Here is a 20,634-nt window from a genome sequence, read left to right on the forward strand (position 1 = left end):
GATATCCATTTAATAATAATAATAATAATAATAATAATAATAATAATAATAATAATAATAATAATAATAATAATAATAAATTACCTATAATGTGAGACCACATCCTTCCTTAGTAGTTTTGGATTTATTGCTGCAGCATGCGGAATTGTAAAGCCTTGGTACAAATTTTAATCAATTGTTTTAGCAGTTAACACCTGCTTTCAACTTCTAATACAAAACAAAATTTTTTAATTCATATTAGGTTTTACTATTTAATTTGGAGTCAAGTCTGAATTTTGTCAAAATATCTGTTAGATGACTCGATCTAGTTGTTAGAGGCTCATTGTAGTCAGCTATAAGAATACAAATTTACATGTTTTATGAAAACTTTTTCATTTTTGTTTTGTGTAGGACAGCAGAATGTTTTATGTGGCTTGTGAAATGCGTAATTATTCATAAAACAAATGAATTAGATCTTTAAACATTTTCTAAGAACTACTGCTGCTAATGCAGTGCAACAATTTGCCATATGACTGTATTAATTGAAATGCTATCGCTTTTAAATTAGAATTTTCTGGACTACCAGATAATATTATAATGTGCACTTACTTACTAATTGGCTTTTAAGGAATCTGGAGGTTCATTGCCGCCCTCACATAAGCCCGCCATTGGTCCCTATCCTGAGCAAGATTAATCCAGTCTCTACCATCATATCCCACCTCCCTCAAATCCATTTTAAGTTGTGTGGATATAAAGGGAAGAATTGTGACAGTGTCGTATATGGTTCCTGGGGTAGCTCAGTCAGTAGAGCATTCGTGCGCTAAGTGAAGAGTCCCGGGATCAATACCCGGCCCTGGAACAATTTTTCCCTTGAAATTATTCAAGCCTGCTTCACAGGAAGCCTCTATCTGAAAGTCAGATTTACATATCAACTCACTGTTTGCCGAAAAGTTTTGATTTCAGGAAACATTGTAGATGAGTTTGAGATTTTGAGTGTTTTTGCTGTGCACTACACAAGTGATTTAAGTCAGCAAATCCATACTTACTCCAAACCTCATTTTTGTTAGAAAACAATAAACATGGCCAGCAAAATAACCTGTTTGAAATTTCACAATTCGCTAACCATTCTACATTTTCATATTGTGAAATAGAAAAATGTCTAGTGCTTTTTGTTTTATATTGTTGCACTAAATTAGGAAGTGGTGGGGAAGGTCTACCCTTATTCACTATATGTAATTATTTCTCTTCTAGTGGGCGAGAAGAGAATGATTTTTGCAAAAGATATTTTACAGCATACATTTCCAAGTGCTATTAACATTAAATAAGTAATTTAAATTGCGCTGGCACACAGCTATGAATGCTAATTAAACCTGAACACAGTAAATTCACTCACACAAGCAGTAAATACACACGTCAAACACAATATTTTATAAGGCTACAATTGACAAGTTGAACTGCCTGTATACAGGACGACCTGCGAGCTTGAGAGAAGCAAGTTTCCCCACCACTCCACTGTGCGTACACAGAGAATTACAGCAGTAACTCTCAACCGAGGATGTTCTTTTGTATGGGCTGCACAACCAGATCAGACCTCATTTCACTTCGTCAGGCAGAGCGTACGTTATAAAACAAAAGCCGTTCTGGGGATGGTGTGCACATTCAACCAGCCGGCATTTAAAATATTTAAATAGTAATAAATTAAAATTAGTCTTGAACCATATACGTCAACTTTCAATGAGATTATCAAGCATTTAAATTGTGATAAATTATATATAAAAACAACTTAAAAAAGGGAGATTACCGAATTTACAGGGTGTCCAGCGCACACCTTGAACACCCGCAATATATGCTTCTGGAGCTACACAAACTACATTCGAAAAGTTGACTTGAACCTAGCCACTCAGGGAACAGAGCAAGAAGTGGCGTAAATTCTGTAGATTTACTTCAGTCAAGACTATTTTTTTCAATAATAATTAAAGTAGTTAATACTGCATGTAAAATTTATAACAATGTATGGGTTTTTCGCATCACATCTTTCATTAACAATGTTACAATACTAGCAGGGCATAATTAACAACAGCATAGGCTACACATTACAAATTACGGTAACAAAAATCTCATAAAAATATAGAAGTTGACAAAAATATCAAGAGTAGTAGTAGTAGTCGTCCTCTAAGGTCGTGTCCTGTGTGGGATGCAGGGGCAAATGGCAATGTGCATATGATTGATTACCCCCTTTGATTTGATTACCTGGTTGGGTTTTTCCGAGGTTTCCCCCACCGAAAAGGCAAATGTCGGGTAATATTTTGGCGAATCCTCGGACCTCATTTCATCTCACTACATCTCGCCAAAATGTAAAAAAAAAAATTGTACAACATTGTAAAAATTGTAGAAAATTACTAAATTGTAAAACTATAAAAATTTGTAAAAATTGTAATTGTAATATTGTAAAATGTTGACATGTTCCACATCTTAAAGCTTCATTGCTCATGTAAGATCTATGGAATAAAATAAATGAATGAATGAATGAATGAACTTCAAATGACAATGGTCAAAATCTGCCACAGAAATGAGAACGACCTACGTGAGCTTCATTTGTCTTCATGCATGTGCAAAGCTACAATTGGCAATGCTCAAAATTAAATCCTGTTTAGATCTTGAAGTGGCGACAATCAGCTTCTCAAAATGAACTACACTGAGGTTTTAATTACCGAAGTACAAAAAAGACGTGCCCTTTGGGATATGTGTGTTAAACAGTTACACAACAGATTCATATCAGACAATTATAATATTGTATTGAGGCAGCAGCAGCAGCAGCGTTGAATATTATTTCGAATAAGTTAAACATACAATATACATTTTTGTGTTATGAGTTTTGTAATAATATACTCGTCACTTGTTGAGAGGTCTTCTATTGTATCGTTATAATATATAAATATAACAACTTATTTCATATCAGACGTTTCCCACATTAAATATGAAAATAAATATTTCGTTATACCTCCTTCCTCAAAATACAAGCCAATTTAAAAGCCTCTGTTCAGTTAAATAAGGAGGTAATTACGCGAGTAAATACGGTAAACTACGTAAAGATTAATTTTTGGTCCTACTGAATCATCTGTTGTGGTTACATTGGTTATTAATGGAGAAAAATTCGCTCTGGCTCCGGAAATCGAACCTGAGTCCCCAGTTCTATGCACTGGGTGCTCTAATCACTGAACTACACTGAGGCTCAATCCACAGCACCACATCAAAAGAAGGAGAAGGATTTGATCCGGTGTTGTGGATTGAACCTCGGCGTAGCTCAGTGTTTACAGCGCCCAGTGCATAGAACTGGGGACCCAAGTTCGATTCCTGGCGCCAGAGCGAATTTTTCTCCATTAATAATAATCAATGGTAAATACAGTAAGTTTACGAATGTCTGTGGTAAAATGTTGCATATATAAGACTAAAAATTTTTTTAAAGTTTTTAATTTTGAAGTTATTATATTATTAGCCTTTCCTCGGGACTAGTCAGCTGTTGGAAGTTCGTCAGCAAAAACGAGATGTTTTTCACTTTATCCTTCATGTAATCAAAAGTCTTCACTGATATTCTTGTGTAGGCCTACTCTTTGAACTTATTTGGAAACTTCCTGTCTTTCCATGTAGATTTTGTGAATTTCTCTACTTCTTTAAAACAAGAAAGGCACCTAGGCTGCCTAGTAACAATAAATCCCGTGTCCTCTTGTTCGCCATTATTAACAAAAGATGTGACGTCTTGTAGCTGTTGCCCGCATTCGCAAGGCGGACACCCTGAGATGCTTGAATTTGTTTGAAGTAGCTGCATGCCGGTGATTGCCCTGCAACACATGCAAGACACGGCTTAATTCTATTCTGCAGAATTTTACTTACTCCCATGAAGCAGACAAACTCTTCATTGCAGATCGTTTTATTGGGCTTGTTGATGGAGGGGGGGCATTGAGGACCACGCCCATCACAAAAACTTGCATCACGACACCCGTTATCATCCCGACATTTGTCTCCAAACTTGAGCTCGCAGGTGGAGGTGCAGCATGGACCCTGTAACATGGCAGTTGTAACATGAAGTCATGGTGGATTTACACATGCATGGATTTATTTGCGCAAACTTTCACTTGTAAACCTTTACTGGCGTGCAAGTTTCGACACTGCATGCAATGATTGGAAAAGTTAGTGGCATTCTAACTTTTCGATCCACCATTAGTGACCCATGCACCAGTGGACATTTCTGTTGCACATGTAAATATGGAGTTTCTCATCGGCATGCCAGTATTGTACAGTGCATAGTAGTCTGCTGTTGCCTTTGCATCAAGTTTAGTAAATTTCATTTATAATAATGAGTAAGTGGAGCTCTGAGATAATCATAAAGTATCTTGACTTAAATGGAAAACACTTGTGTTTGTGGGGTGTGTACTCTAATCCGTATATAAAAAAGAATGGAGATGCCAGAATAGACGCTAATGAAAACATAGCAAGGAGAGTAAAAATTAATGGATTTGGATTTGCCGAGGTGAAACTAAAAATATAACTCATAAGGAAATAAAGAAAATAGCAAAAATCGTGAAATCCGGTACTGGGACAAACCTAAAGTAACATGGTTTCCAGTTGCTGATAGGATTTTGCACAAAGTGGTGCAAATGACAGGAACACAGTCTTCAGAAATTTTGACTACTAAACATTACAATCTTAATTTGTGTACAATTGAAGACTGGAAATTCAATAGGGGTTAAGTGCCATTTACGGAAAAATGAGATTTTGATATGTTATGTACCTACGCAAATAACATAAGGCTTGCCTATATTATCTGAAAACAATATACAATACATCAAGAAGAGATATATGAACTTATTTTAGATTCACTAAAACTTATTATTGCTAAAGTGGAGAATTAGGTACAGCAGCCTTCAATCATACTGTTATGGTGAGAGCCAGTTGCAGCTATGTACACAATGTCGTCAACATATGGACATGACGTCTACCTGTAGCATCATTACCAGCAGAAATTTGTTTTTTCTTTTCTCTCTCCTCCATCATTCTTAATATTAGTGATAGTGCCACTGTTTGTTACAAGATTAGGTAGGGTTTGATGAGCTATATTGGAATCAATTTGATGCACTGTTAGTGTTAAGGTTAGATAGGATTTAATGAATTAATATAATATGAATGAGAGGATAGCTAAGTGACGAGAGTGGGTTAGTTACAGGGATAAGTAAGAGACGTGAAGACAAAGAAAAGATTTCAGTGATTTAAGTACGTTTTTCTCCCTATATAGTGTGGGGAGATAACTCATTTAACCCTGCAACGATGTCTCTTAGCAAATTATGAATATTTTTGTTTCTCCAATTAGTGAATTTCAATGATATTTCCTGACCACAAAATATTCCTCCTTTATTTTGCTGTGATAACGTGTTATATCTTCGAAAACTTTAATTTTTTTTGTGCATTAAAATACCCTTTATACTCCATAAATCTTGACCAGTGCAGTGAATTATTAAAGAATATAGTTATGCATTTTACTAGCAACATTTCGATTCTCTTTTGTTTGACATGGCTCGGTACAGCCTGATGACTAGTGACAAGCATAGTTGACCTGCTGTACTGTCTGAATTCTCCACTTGTTCCTTTATTAAGAATTGTATTTACCCAAATATAACCTGCACTTGCATTTTTATGTTAATTTTATTGATAAAGGCCTGCATTTATCACTTGAACAATCGAACACTATTTTAAGCTGCAGGCATATTTTGTCAATCTTAATGTAGTGAAAAAAGTGCGGCTTATATTCAGCTAAATATGGTATTTTGTTATACTTACTTACTGGCTTTTAAGGAACCCAGAGGTTTATTGCCGCCCTCACATAAGCCCGCCATTGGTCCCTATCCTGAGCAAGATTAATCCATTCTCTATCATCATATCCCACCTTCCTCAAATCCATTTTAATATTATCTTCCCATCTACGTCTCGGCCTCCCTAGAGGTCTTTTTCCCTCCAGCCTCCCAACTAATACTCTATATGCATTTCTGGATTCGCCCATACGTGCTACATGCCCTGCCCATCTCAAACATCTGGATTTAATGTTCCTAATTATGTCAGGTGAAGAATACAATGCGTGCAGTTCCGTGTTGTGTAACTTTCTCCATTCTCCTGTAACTTCATCCCTCTTAGCCCCAAATATTTTCCTAAGCACCTTTTTCTCAAACACCCTTAACCTATGTTCCTCTCTCAAAGTGAGAGTCCAAGTTTCACAACCGTAAAGAACAACTGGTAATATAACTGTTTTATAAATTCTAACTTTCAGAGTTTTTGACAGCAGACTGGATGATAAAAGCTTCTCAACCGAATAATAACAGGCATTTCCCATATTTATTCTGTGTATCATTTATATTTGTTACTGTTGCTCCAAGATGCATTGAAAAAATACGATAATTAATTTAAAATCAAATATAGCTATCATACCACACCACTGCTAATATTACAGGTGTACCACATCAGTAAATAATTATGGCAGATTCCTATCTCTGTTCACTTCCCCCCCCCCCATTAATATGCAAAATGAGCATGTAGAATCAGTAATTGCCAATTGGAGTCACAGTATAATCTGTTATTCGAGCTGTCATTTGTACTGTAGGCAGGCCCAAGCCATTAATAAGTGATTTTTTAAGGAGTGGTAAGGTGGCAACCCACCAGTAGGTTATTTTACGACGCTTTATCAACATCTTAGGCTATTTAGTGTCTGAATGAGATGAAGGTGATAATGCTGGTGAAGTGAGTCCGGGGTCCAATACCGAAAATTACCCAGCATTTGCTCATTGGGTTGAGGGGAAAACCCAGAAAAACCTCAAACAGGTAACTTGCCCCGACTGGGAATCGAACCCGGGCCATCTGGTTTCGTGGCTAGACGCGCTAACCGTTACTCCACAGGTGTGAACAAAAATTCAAATATTTTGGAGCAACAGTAACATATATAAATTAAACTCGGGAGAAAATTAAACCTAGAATAAATATGGGAAATGCCACTTATTATTCGGTTGAGAAGCTTTTGTCATCTAGTCTGCTGTCAAAAAATCGAAAAGTTAGAATCTATAAAAATAGTTATATTACCGGTTGTTCTGTATGGTTGTGAAACTTGGACTCTCATTTTCAGAGAGGAACATAGATTAAGGGTGTTTGAGAATAAGGTTCTTAGGAAAATATTTGAGGCTAAGAGCGATGGAATTAGAGGAGAATGGAGGAAGTTACATAACGCAGAACTACAAGCATTGTATTCTTCACCTGACATAATTAGGAACATTAAATCCAGACTTTTGAAATGGACAGGGCATGTAGCATGTATGGGCGAATTCAGAAATGCATATAGAGTGTTAGTTAGGAGGCCAGAGGGAATAAGACCTTTGGGGAGGCCGAGACATAGATGGGAGGGTAATATTGAAATCGATGAGGGAGGTGGGATATGATGATAGGGACTGGATTAATCTTGCACAGGATAGGGACCAATGGCGGGCTTATGTGAGGGCGGCAATGAACCTCCATGTTCCTTAAAAGCCAGTAAGTAAGTAAGTAAGGGAAAGATGCGAAAATGGCTTAAAGTGATTTCACGCCAAGACTTTGTTCCTAAAGCAAATACCCATCTTCAGTCGTTTGTAGTTTACATTTCAGGGAGGAAGATTGTTATAATAATGGGAAATTTAGACTATTAAAACCAAATGCTGTGCCAACAATATCCCCTCACCTTCCTAGGTATAAAGTGACATATATCAGAAGATCATGACGAACAGTTACTAAAACTGATCTCCCTCCACCCAAGAAACGAAAGTCTTTTAGTAATATTGGATTTTCACTATTTGAACAAGATGTTCCGAGTGGCTCAGCATCAGTTAATGACATTCCCTTCTTGCCAGTTGAAAATGACCATAAAGTGACGCAAACAGACGTTGTCAACTTTGTGAAGCTAAAAAGAAATAATTAACAGATTGCATGTGAAAATTACATAACTTAATCAGGTGTTACAAGAGAAGCAAGATGAGATAACGAAAATAACCGAAAAACTCCAACTAATTGAAAGAGATCCGTTACATAAAGAACTGAAAAATGTAAGGAAAGAGGCCAATGAAGGCAGTATTCATGCAAAACTGATTCTAGATTCTAGATCAGCTGCTTAATCATCGAAAGAGAATACCAAACAAGAATATATTAGAAAATTTGTGTACAGAAATTGAGCCGTTACTGTGTAGATGCCCTCTCTTGCAATGCAAAGACGGCCAAAAACGACTTGCTAATATCATTACTGTGAAATTTGTTAGGCCACTTCTAGATAACGTTGCAGCAGCTTTAACTGAAAAGCTTGTTTCTTCGAAGAATGTGGCTTATAATCCACTGAGTCGCAAAATCTTGAAACTATGATTCTTGATTCTGCAATATCAAATGGAATGTATCAGTGCAGTGAGTGAAATTATAAAACTTTGTACCAGTTATTGTAAATAATTACCCAAGTGATTACTCTGAAACATCGCAGTTTAGCCTAGGGGTGCTACTCAGCGAATGAACAACAAAATTACGCCTCTGTCATCATGTTACTTAAACTAAACAGGTTACGATGTGTTACCTTCCCTGCTTTTAAACTCACGCTTTTACCATAATGAACAGAACTAAACATAATAATATTTATTATTTTCTTATTTATTATTTATACGTGTTATTATTACTCTTTAATCATTTATTTTAATTCATATTGAGTATTTCTTCTGTGGACACCACACCTTGGCAGACAGCGCCTCGTGGTGGAATTGAGAAATTAACCAATTTCAACATAAGATTACTATTGTCAAGGCCGTATACAAAAAAGCGAAGGTAACATCAAGTCGGCAGTGTTGCATTTCAGAATAAAACAAAACACACACTACAATAAACAATAGACTATTACACGAAGGCCATGACCTACAGGATTACTGACATAGAGTGCAGATGGCTCATATTCTTTCACATCAAAATGCCAATATGTCGATCTTCATTTGTGTAATTTTTTGATAACTTATAAAAAATAATTTACAGGTCTGATTCTCTGGTCTGTAGTTTTCCGAGTACAGCTGTATATTGGATATTAAGAACTACAAAACTTAAGAATGTTTGATGACATTATTACCATTAAAAATGAAATATTATTATAGTTAATGCAACACATAATGCTATACTGATGATATGAAAGTGAAACCTTTTGGGGTTTATGTAAGTAGATGCAGAGAAAGAATATTTTATATTAGACCTTCATTTCTATAATTTATTGAGTAACGGCTATATATATAATATATGTTACTGAAAACTATAAAACTTACGTAAGGTAACAATATTGTTATTAAAAATGAAATACTTTTATAGTTATTAATCAAGTGGTGTGGATCTTTTTCAGATATTTAATGGCAGTGTGATATAGATATTTATATGTCTGATTCTCTAATTTTCCTTGGTAGTAATTGAGTCATGCTTCCTGTTTTAGCTGCGTCTTTAAACTACATCAAAATTAATTTCATATTTCTTTGGTTTAATCGATTAGATTTGTGATCGCTGCCAAGCATATTTTTTTGTAGGGAAAATAACAGGCCGTTTCACTTCTTGCTACCGTGATGAGTACGTTTTTTTCCATCAACCAGCAACAAATGAAACACTGAAACTGCTAACGATTTACGATAGACAATTTTATTTAGGGCTCATATAAGATTCCACAACTCTGACATAGCATTCACCTCATTTTCCACATCCCAGCAATAGGTTCCTCACAACAGCCTATAGTACAGAAAATATATGGGATAACATTATTGTTACACAAATTAATCCAGCAGTATTTGATAGATCAGTATTGTCTGGAGGAAGCGCAAAAATTACAATTCCCAAGAAAAGACCAAAAGGTATTACTTACTGATAAAATAAGAGGCCTACAAGATTTTGTAGTCTCTTGATCACCTCAGCAAGATCTATTAGTGAGAAAAAGTGATTCTGGCCTTTACATTTCAGGGTAGTTCACGAAACATGCAGCAGCTATACCAAGATGCTAAGTCTTTTGTTCAAAGCATGACGAACCTTACATTTTCACCTACAATCTGCAATGACCTGAAATAGCTACTGCATCACTCCCACATGAAAAACTTGCTAATGGTCCTAACATTATTACTTGCGATTTCGCATTGAAACTCAAGAACTGAAGACGGATAGGTTCAAGGAAAAATATTTGGCATAAAAAAACATTCAGAGGGAGTATGTTTCACTATTATGGAAGCAAATAACTTTCAAAATGTCTGGTATTCTTCATTGAAAATAAATCTGAACAATTTTTATTTGAACTTCTTATGGACTTAGTTTGCAGTATTTGCTGCACAAGCCACTAGTTATTATTATATTTTTGACCTTCTTATTACATAAAACTGTCTGCGATTAGCATTCTACCATTTTATATTATATTTATTTCCCTTGACTTTTCTCGACTCTTTGTTGTTTTGCAGGCACTGTATGGAAGAAGAGATTCACTGTACTACTGCCTCAATAATTCCTTAAATATTCGAACATCTCTCATGTCAGCCAAGATGTTGGACAAACTTCAGAACGTCCAACATTGAATATAGGAGCGATGACCAAACCAGATTAGAAGTTACCCAGAACAGTGACACAGTACCTTTTCTATTGTTTACTTTCCAACTGGCACTTGTGATAGTCAAACCTAGAACAAGTTCATGTTCTTTTTTAAGGTTCAATAACATATTAAAATTTCTACAATTAGTCGCAGATTTTTATGAGATAACTACACCCAGTATTTGTCCTTCATTGCTGTGGATGCTAATAAAGCAATCTTTCTCTTTTTACAGCTGGTATAATTTAGCCATAATTAGTCAATTTTAGAAAAGTTCGTTCAAACAACTTTATGTTAATTATTGTCAAGGTTACAGAAATTGCAGATCCTAGGTTTCAGAACTGTTCTGATCCCAGTTTAGTAACCTCACTTGTCTTTCATTATCCTGATAACTATCATGTTCTTAAGCCCTTACAAGTAAAAAAACATTGGTCTTAGCACTCTCTTTGAGATATTTGTACCGGTAATACAGTTGTGCAATTCCTAAAGTAATTATGGTACAACCACTCATGCCCAACAATACTGCTGCGTTGTCACTTAGATATGGATGAAGTGATTATAAAAATTTCGCCCATTAAATACATTATTCCAGTTCTCATTACTTCTACTTCCAAGACTGGCAAACAATGCCAAACTACAGATCTTTAGCCAAGACTCAGGAACTTCATTGTAATGTGGCATATATTTATTTATTTATTTATTTATTTATTCATTTTTGCATTTAAAGTAAAATATCTGTTATTAAGAGTAGCCCCTAAAGTTGACATAGGTACAGTATTACTTCTGTTGCTGATAAATTGGTTGCAATCACTGTAACTTCTATCTGCTCAGATCTAGAGGAAATCCTTGAATGTAATGGTTCGCATGGCACAAGGTCACTGCTTAAGATAACAGGGGTGACCACAAGAAGACACTCGTCAGTCCCTATGGAAAGGAATTATATCTACAGAATCCAACATGGGACTACAAATCACATGAGCTGCTGCTGAGAAAAGCTTATATGTCTCTTTCCATTCAATTGCTAGTGTCTTAATTTCTCTTCTTCTTTTTTTATTTCTTCTCCTTTCTGTCATATTCCTCCTACTTAAAAATTAAAGACTTATGCTTCTTATTATCATTTCTCTTTTTCTGTTTCTCTTCCCACCTCTTTTCTTTCTTCCTTTCTCTTATTTTTCCTCCACTTGTTTTTCTTCTTTCTCCTTTTCCTATTTTCTTTTTCCCGTGTTCTTTTTGTTCCTACTTTCCTTTTTCCTTGCTCTTCTTTTTCTTTTTCCTTGTATTTTCATACACTTATTCTTCTTAGTTCTCCTCCTCGTCTTGTTCTTTCTTGTTATTTTCTTATTCTTCTTTCATCTTTTCCAGACACGACCATGATTACTTATTTGGGATTTTAATTTTAAACCTGCTGCTTACCTGTGAGGGACTGCACGTGCTGCGTGGTGTGAGTCTGCAGGGGGGCTCCTCAGGTGGTGGATACCTACGCTGTGGGAAGCAGCAATCATCTCGACAGTCCTCTTCCCAACCACAGTCGCACTCTTCCCCCACCTCCACCACTCCATTCCCACAGATGGCTGCTTGGGGCTCTGAAAAGAAACCCAAATCAATCATCAGTATCATGCAATTATTTCAGCTGCGTTACCATAGTTGTTCCGATTATCTTGGCACATTAATTATATCGTAAATTCTGTAATCGACTTGCAGGTGATGTAAACATACTGTCTTGTAATAGTGCACACTGACTTTAGTGTCCTTGTCCAATTAGGTATTTTAGGTTAATGGGCATAGGTCAGTCATCAATATATGATAGATTACCATATAAATTCGTCTATATTATCGGTTACAATTTTGTTTGAGTTATCTCTCTACTGCAAAGTGGTGCACATTTGTGTTATCACGGTTGTCAAACCCAGCAATATCATTTTAGTTGGCTATTCACTGTGATCACCAGGGTGATTTCTTACTTATGGGGAATTTGTGCCTAAATGCTTCAATAGTTATGTGAGCCCTTATTTAACAAATGCCTTGGCATAAATGAAGAAAGTTTCTGAGATCTTTCTTTTCCAAAAATATTCACGTAAAGTGTGTCAATCAAGTTTTGCTTAGGATGTATGGAAATGTCAGCAGACTTTTTCCTAATGTGAATCAGTTAGTGTCGGATGGGAAAAATGATTTGTTAGTTCACCTAAAAGGAGCTATTTTTCAGAAAGAAAAATTCTGATCTCTCGCTTAATGTGTGGTATATTATGCAGCCAATTTTGTAGTCTTTAGATCTGTTGCAAATGAAATAAACAAAGATGATTCTTTTCAAATTAAGATTTTTCACCGTTTAATACGTGATACTAGTTAAATAATGACATGGAATATCTGTTAATATGAGTTTCCTGGTCATTCCATAAAGAAACTAGAAACAAGGATAATCCTAATGTGTGAATCAATGAAAGAAGTAGGCCTACCGAACAACGAATAATGGTAAAGCATTGAACTTGCATTCAGAGGCAGGCTGATATGGTGAGGATTTTAGTGTTTTTGTATCATAAAATAACTAGGGATCTTGTTACTTAAAAGGTAAATACCGGATTGGTTTCTATTTACCCCACAAAACCTTGTTTCACAAGACATTAATCTCTAGTGATAGTTTTTCTTTGACTAACATGTTCTTTCTTGACTTCGTCCATAGCAACAAACACAAACTGCTGAATAATAATAATAATAATAATAATAATAATAATAATAATAATAATAATAATAATAACAATAACAACAACAATGATGATGATAATAATAATAATAATAATAATAATAATTGATGGCATACCGGTATTCAATATATTGTATCAACAATATGTCAACCTCGCAGTTAAAGTGACTATTAATAAAACAAGTTAAACAAATTAAAGAAGTGCAGGACGTAGAAAGACATTTTAACATGCTCTTAGATTAAAAAGTAGAAGAAACTTCTACCAAAAAAAAAAAGAAAAAAAAAATTACAAGAATATGTCAGATAAAACAGTGGCTATCAAATCCTTTGTCAGTTGGTCAAGACTTGAAAGGCCAACAAATAAGTGATATACAGTACCTCTTTTGAAACATGGAAGGTTGAAATCACTGGGCACAGAATAGTTATTTTCTTATTTCGTGATAATAGACATAGTACGTAGATTTGTGATGAACAATTTGGAATATTTTTTTTGTTGTCCACTGTAACACCAACCTACCTTCTACATTTATTGCACAGCTGTAATTAATAAGTAGGCCTACCAACATTCACATGCTCTGTAATGAAAATATAATTATATGTTTTTTTTTTTTTTTAATTTTAACCGACATTTAAACATTTTAGAACATAGAAATATACATTAATTTTCAAGTTCTTTAGCATAATATAAAATCTGTTCCTTTATTAATATAGTTACAAGAATAATGTTATCTTTAATGGAACTCAAAATGAACAAGTTTTATATGTGAACTTTTTCTCTTTATGTAAAACAAAAGAGATACTGTGGGCAGCCAAGATAAATCGGTCACCTGTATATCCCAGGTTATCAATCTAGGTTGCAATAATGAAGATAGGCTTATCTAAGTTATGCAATTTGAGAAAAACAAAAAAATTACAAATGGGTCCTACCGTACATTAATTTAAACTATGGAAAGGGAACTGAATTATAGCTAGTGAGAACATAAGAAAAATGACTTGAATGTGGAAAAACAGAGACTGACATACCTGTAAAGCATCCTTTAGGACTACGAGCCTTGGTGTTCAAGACAGGGTTGATGCTGTTCAGGCTGCATGGGGAGAACTTGTTGTTGTTCTTTTTGTCACCAGAAGTCGCACGTGCGAACATGATGAAGTTGCCATCCTCCCCGCCTGGCGTACACAGCTCGGGATCGTGCTGATGCAAACACAATCACAGTAAGTGTGCTGGTATTGGAGCACTTTATAATTTCGTATCCAATACCATTAAACCACCATTTTTCCTTTCACTATCATTCATAAAGTGGAATGCATTTGAAAAGTTCCACTGCCATTGTGTTGTGCTTAGTGGTCAAAGAATCAAGGGCAGATCCAACAACTGTCACACACTTATGAGAGTTACTCATGGATTTGGTTCAATGCACTTACGAACATCGCAACAATAACAAGTCAGCTTCTGGAGCATGAGGACTGAATTGTTCGCTAGTCTAGTGCTACTGAGTAACTGTAGAAAGCAATGGAAAGCCTGTTAATAGTTATGAAAGAAAAATTCTCTTTTCGAAAGTAACCACTGTGAAGTCTAAGAAAAGAAGCATAACTGACCAATGTGCAGTGCAGTCTAGTATGAATGTGTTTGTTTTATTTTTCTCTCTAAATAACAACAAATGTCTAGGTGACAATCTGCGACCTGCTGCTATGTATAATAGAGAACTCCACAAACAGCCAATAATAACACTCACTAGTACCTGATGAAACACGAACTAGGGGTGGGAGTCACACTCCCATTGTTTGGATTTTAGTCAGCTACCTGCTTATAATTTGGGAAGGAATTCACTTTAGCTTGTTAGGAGAGCAAGAGCAAGACACGTGAGGTAAACAATCTGATTTACTCAACAATATAAATTCGATGAAAAAATTCTGTTTCATTTTTATCGAAGATACTAATAATAAAAATAAAAATAAGTTCCAGTTCTTCACAACATTATACAGTATCAACACTATCAAACTCGTAAATGCATAATAAAAATAAAATAAAATGATATTAATTACTGTAAGATATTCATGCCGACGTGCAACTACAAAACATTGGATGAAAACCCAGCATTTTCGCACCAGTCTAATACTTCGTGAAATTTTGATTATTATAATTATGGCTTTTATCATTAGCAGTGGAATCTGATAATTTTTACTACTCATCTCTTGAATTATTAACAATTTTATAACTTAACTGTATTAATATTGAAACTATTATGGCTAATTTACATTAATGACTAGTTTCGGCGGGAATGTAGGCCATCTTCTTAATAAATTCACTCAAAGTTGAAAGACGTAAAAATTTCGACTTTCATGATGATTGGATTTAAACGAAGATTTTGACCTTTTAACAGTGCGATAAGATTTATTTTCTTCATTTTTTTGGGGATGCTAAGAAAAATGGACAATGAATTTCAGTGACATGACTGTGTAGGTGGAACCTCTGAATCTCTATGAAACGTCGTAGAAATGAAATCTCGATGTATGGTTGGGAAGCTAACTCACCGGCGAGCCAAAGTTGTGTCCGATCTCATGCGCCAGCGTCACGTGAGACACAGCAGGTGGTACGTGCTTGCCATAGTTCAGCAGCGTCACAATGCCTGTATTCAGACTCTTCATACTACCCCGGTAGTGCTGTAACAAATGCATCTTCCTCAGTTTTGAGTTCGTTAATATAGAGCAGTGAGCTCTGTATAGAGAAGCATAATTTGAAGTTATGAAAAACAAAGAAAATCAAAGGAAGCAGGAGTCAATGAATATATCCCGCTTTCATAGAATGAATTAACATACTTTTTTGTAGAAACAGAAACAAAGTTCGTAAAAATGGATACAGGAAGATCTAATTAATATGGATTGTTAGCTACATAAAATCGAAGTGTACACAATTACAAAAACAAAATGTAAAAAGTGAAAACGTAATCTCTCGGAAGCAGAGAAATATAAAATCGTACATAGAATCCATATAATTTTATTGTGTGGAACTTTTAAGTGGTTGGTGATTGTGTGATTGTATTAGTTTGGATGCTTGTTTGTTATGATGTGTATGAAATAAATTAAATATCATCATGTATGTTGCATTATTAAGAGTTATTTTATTTGTATCCTTTATGCTATTCTGCATCGGCACACACCAAAATGGACATAGAGAATTTCAGTTAATATACAGTAACGGATATTTTTCTTTAAACGTTCCATGTTGAAAATAAAATATATTTAAACATTTTTCTATAACTGATATAGAGTCTGCTATTTCTGAACGTAACATACATTGTCTAATACAGGGCTGGCAATTGCCTTTCCATATGAGCGTTATACACATATGGGCAAATGAAATCATGTTTGTTTCCTCACGGACAGGACTGCTACCCCTCTCTACGGTAGTGAAGAAGGGGAAAGTAGGCAGATTGTTTCGTACAGACCAGGGGTGAAGTATGTACTAGGCCTACGTATCTCCATGGATGTTGCAAAGAGGAAATCTGGAACTGAGTTCAAAATGACTGGAAATTGTTATTTTATTATTTTTTTTTTAAGAATCAAAGTAGGGAGGTGGACAGTGTCGTATTTGTAAAAACATGTCAGGTGCAGAAAATATAATTTAAAGCAGCATTATGATGTGTTCCATGCTGAAAAATATAAAGACATTGTTAGTGATGAAAGGATGAATTTACTCACTGTACTAAGTGAGGACATAAAGCTACGTGGTATTATTTCAATTCGTATTTAATGTGTTTAACAATCAAAAGTTCTATCCTGAAGCATAAGATCGAGAACAAAAAGAATGGAACCAAGATGATTAAGAGCAAGCATGACGTCTGCACTTGTAAGTTAAGAACTGTAGAGAGGCTTGCTGTAAAAGTCCATTACATCATCCACTGAAAACATTATTAAGGGAGAAAAAAGAAATCTGTATCTTTTTTTTTTTTAGCAATAAGATATATTTATTATTTTGTATTCTGAATTTCAAAAATGTTGGTGTGTATGAAAGTTATATATTCTTTTCTTTCATTATAATATGCTTGTTTGCTAGGTACACTTATGTTGTTTATAAAGTTTCAGATTTAAAAATTGTGATAATATTTTCTTTCGCAAGACATTTAACGTAAAAGGTATGATTTCTTTACTATAATATATTGTTATTATTATTATTATTATTATTATTATTATTATTATTATTATTATTATTATTATAGATTTTTTTGTATTCGACAGATATTGGAGAAAAAATGGAAGTATAAGGGTACAGTACATCAGTTATTCATAGATTTCAAAAAGTCATATGACTCGGCTAAGAAAGAAGTGTTATATAACATTCTCATTGAATTTGGTATTCCCAAGAAACTAGTTCGATTAATTAAAATGTGTCTCAATGAAACGTACAGCAGAGTCCGTATAGGCCAGCTTCTGTCTGATGCTTTTCCAATTCACTACGGGCTAAAGCAAGGAGATGCACTATCACCTTTACTTTTTAACTTCGCTCTAGAATATGCCATTAGGAAAGTTCAGGATAACAGAAAGGGTTTGTAATTGAACAGTTTACATCAGCTTCTTGTCTATGTGGATGATGTAAATATGTTAGGAGAAAATCCACAAATGATTAGGTAAAACACGGAAATTTTACTTGAACCAAGTAAAGCGATAGGTTTGGAAATAAATCCTGGAAAGACAAAGTATATGATTATGTTTCGTGACCAGAATATTGTACGAAATGGAAATATAAAAATTGGAGATTATCCTTGGAAGAGGTAGAAAAATTCAAATATCTTGGAGCAAAATAACAAAAAAATTATACTTGAGAGAAAATTAAACACAGAATAAGTATGGGAAATGCGTGTTATTATTCGGTTGGGAAGCTTTTGTCATCTAGTCTGCTGTCAAAAAATCTGAAAGTTAGAATTTATAAAACAGTTATATTACCGGTTGTTCTGTATGGTTGTGAAACTTGGACTCTCACTTTGAGAGAGGAACAGGGATTAAGGGTGTTTGAGAAAAAGGTGCTTAGGAAAATATTTGGGGCTAAGAGGGATGAAGTTACAGAAGAATGGAGAAAGTTACACAAGGCAGAACTGCACGCATTGTTTTCTTCATCTGACATAATTAGGAACATTAAATCCAGATGTTTGAGATGGGCAGGGCATGTAGCATGTATGGGCGAATCCAGAAATGCATATAGAGTGTTAGTTGGGAGACCGGAGGGAAAAAGACCTTTGGGGAGGTCGAGACGTAGATGGGAGGGTAATATTAAAACGGATTTGTGAGAGGAGGGATATGATGATAGAGACTGGATTAATCTTGCACAGGATAGGGACCGATGGCAGACTTATGTGAGACCGGCAATGAACCTGCGAGTTCCTTGAAAGCCATTTGTAAATAAGTAAGTAAGTAAATTATTATTACTACCACTACCACTATTGAAGCATAGCAAAGAGTATTATAATTTAATACGAATAGAATAAATATGTTTACTGTTCATTTAGTTTGTTTCTCTAGTTACTGCTTAGTTTATGATTTAAAATTTATTTCTAATCACACAGGCAGTGGTACTACTGATAAGACCTTCCATCACTGCGCCACTAATGTACTGCACAACTGTACAGCCTAGTGCACAGATACCTCGGCTACTCAGCTGTGTTCCCGTATGGGCACGCTCCAGTTATATGTTGCCAGAGTGGAGAGTACTCCTTGCCGGCCCTGGTCTAATAGCTATTCATCCTGTGATAGGGGTGCAGTATGCCATACTGAAATGTTATACTAATAATAAGCCATTTTTAAATATATACATTGAATTGTGTGCACTTACCCCGTTCTTCTCACACACACCACCGGCATTTTTGAGGTCCCCAGTCCAGGCCAAGCCCAGCGTTCCCATTTCGAAGTCTCTGTATGTGAACATGTAGGCCAGACAGAACTGATCGTAGTCCTCTTCTGCAATCAACAAGAACAAATTAATAATAAATTTACACGACCCTTATGTCACTATGATACTCCTAACAGACGAGATGATCAGAATCATAGCTTCTAAGTTCGAGCGATGGACTCCTATAATAAGTAAACTAAAATACCACCAAAACGAAAAGCCTAGATTAAATGAAATTGTCTACAATATAAAGTCTTGATAAAAATTTAAAAGGTAAAACAAATCAAATAAAATGTTCAATTCTTTCATTTTTTCTCAATCAAACAACGACAAAAAGGACAGTATAATCCGTGGTATTACAGCCCATTACGGGCCCAAACTGACCAGCCAGCTACTAGCTTCTCGTCCACATGCCGAAGCAGAGGTGGACGATCATCCATTCAGAATGGAGGTATCGTAACAGGATTGTATGCACTATTTAAATTCCTATATTTATCAGTGCAATTCTTTTGTACAAATTCACGATGTTTCAAACATGAATCGAATTACGGACAATGACTCATATGGAACTATTCCAGAAGAAAAGGTTTATGTAATTATGTGAAGGGCATTAGAATTACAGGGCTGTAGTGGTACTACTGCAAGAGAAATTACGAAAATTGTTAGACTTTTAAGATGTTGCTTTCAGAGATTTTGGAAACAATGTGGTAGAAAATATTATAGGTTTATGCTAAAACACCGAAAGTGATTTAATTCAAAAATAAATTTCTCGGAGTCTGTTGCGATATTATTATTTCAATTGCTTATTTTACGACGCTTTATCAACTGCTGTGGTTATCTAGCGTCTAAAGTAAGATGAAGGTGAGAATGCTCGAGATGAGTCCAAGGTCCAGCGCTGAAAGTTACCCAGTATTTCGTCGTTGATTTTATAAAACCTCCTATGTGACAGTACAGAAACAATTTTTCAGGAGGAAGAAAAAATCAATTAAATATCTATAGGCCATCATTGATTTTCGATGATGTCATTTATGTTCATCATATTCACCAACGTTTTCTACCGAGTTACTTCATATTCTTATGCGGGCCCATTGATTTTTCATTAATTTTTTTCTTCCTCCTGGAAAATTATATTGTGTACTGTCACATAGGAGGTTTCATAAAATCAACAACCATTTGCTCTTAATTGGTTGAGGGAAAACCTCAATCAGGTAACTTGCCCCAACTAGAATTTGAACCCTGGCCCGCTAGTTTCACGGTCAGACACACTAACCATTACTCCACAGCAGCAGACAAGATATTATTATGTTCACGTACTACCACTGAGCATTATCTGCTGAAAGACCAAGAAAATCATTTTCGGAAGGCAGTTTATGAACAAGGCGTAGATTAGTACGGTCATTGGTGAAGGAGAGTTCAAAAGAAGAATTTATTGTGCCTTACAAG

At 35.2% G+C, this 20,634-nt stretch overlaps 1 protein-coding gene across 2 annotated transcripts in view; it reads right to left on the minus strand.

Moving 5' to 3' along the window:
* The window catches only part of Kul (Kuzbanian-like), a 690,443-nt gene that overhangs the window by 19,952 nt on the left and 649,857 nt on the right, over positions 1-20,634 (minus strand). For both annotated transcript variants that reach the window (XM_069833580.1, XM_069833579.1), the window contains 5 exons: positions 19,135-19,259; positions 15,843-15,971; positions 14,334-14,502; positions 12,026-12,195; positions 3,871-4,038 (listed from right to left, as the gene is read on the minus strand). In XM_069833580.1, the coding sequence (XP_069689681.1) occupies positions 3,871-4,038; positions 12,026-12,195; positions 14,334-14,502; positions 15,843-15,971; positions 19,135-19,259 (761 nt within the window). The remainder of the gene's footprint in view (positions 1-3,870; positions 4,039-12,025; positions 12,196-14,333; positions 14,503-15,842; positions 15,972-19,134; positions 19,260-20,634) is intronic.

This window comes from Periplaneta americana, chromosome 8 (genome assembly GCF_040183065.1).
Source record: "Periplaneta americana isolate PAMFEO1 chromosome 8, P.americana_PAMFEO1_priV1, whole genome shotgun sequence".
NCBI classification, from domain to species: Eukaryota; Metazoa; Arthropoda; class Insecta; order Blattodea; family Blattidae; genus Periplaneta; species Periplaneta americana.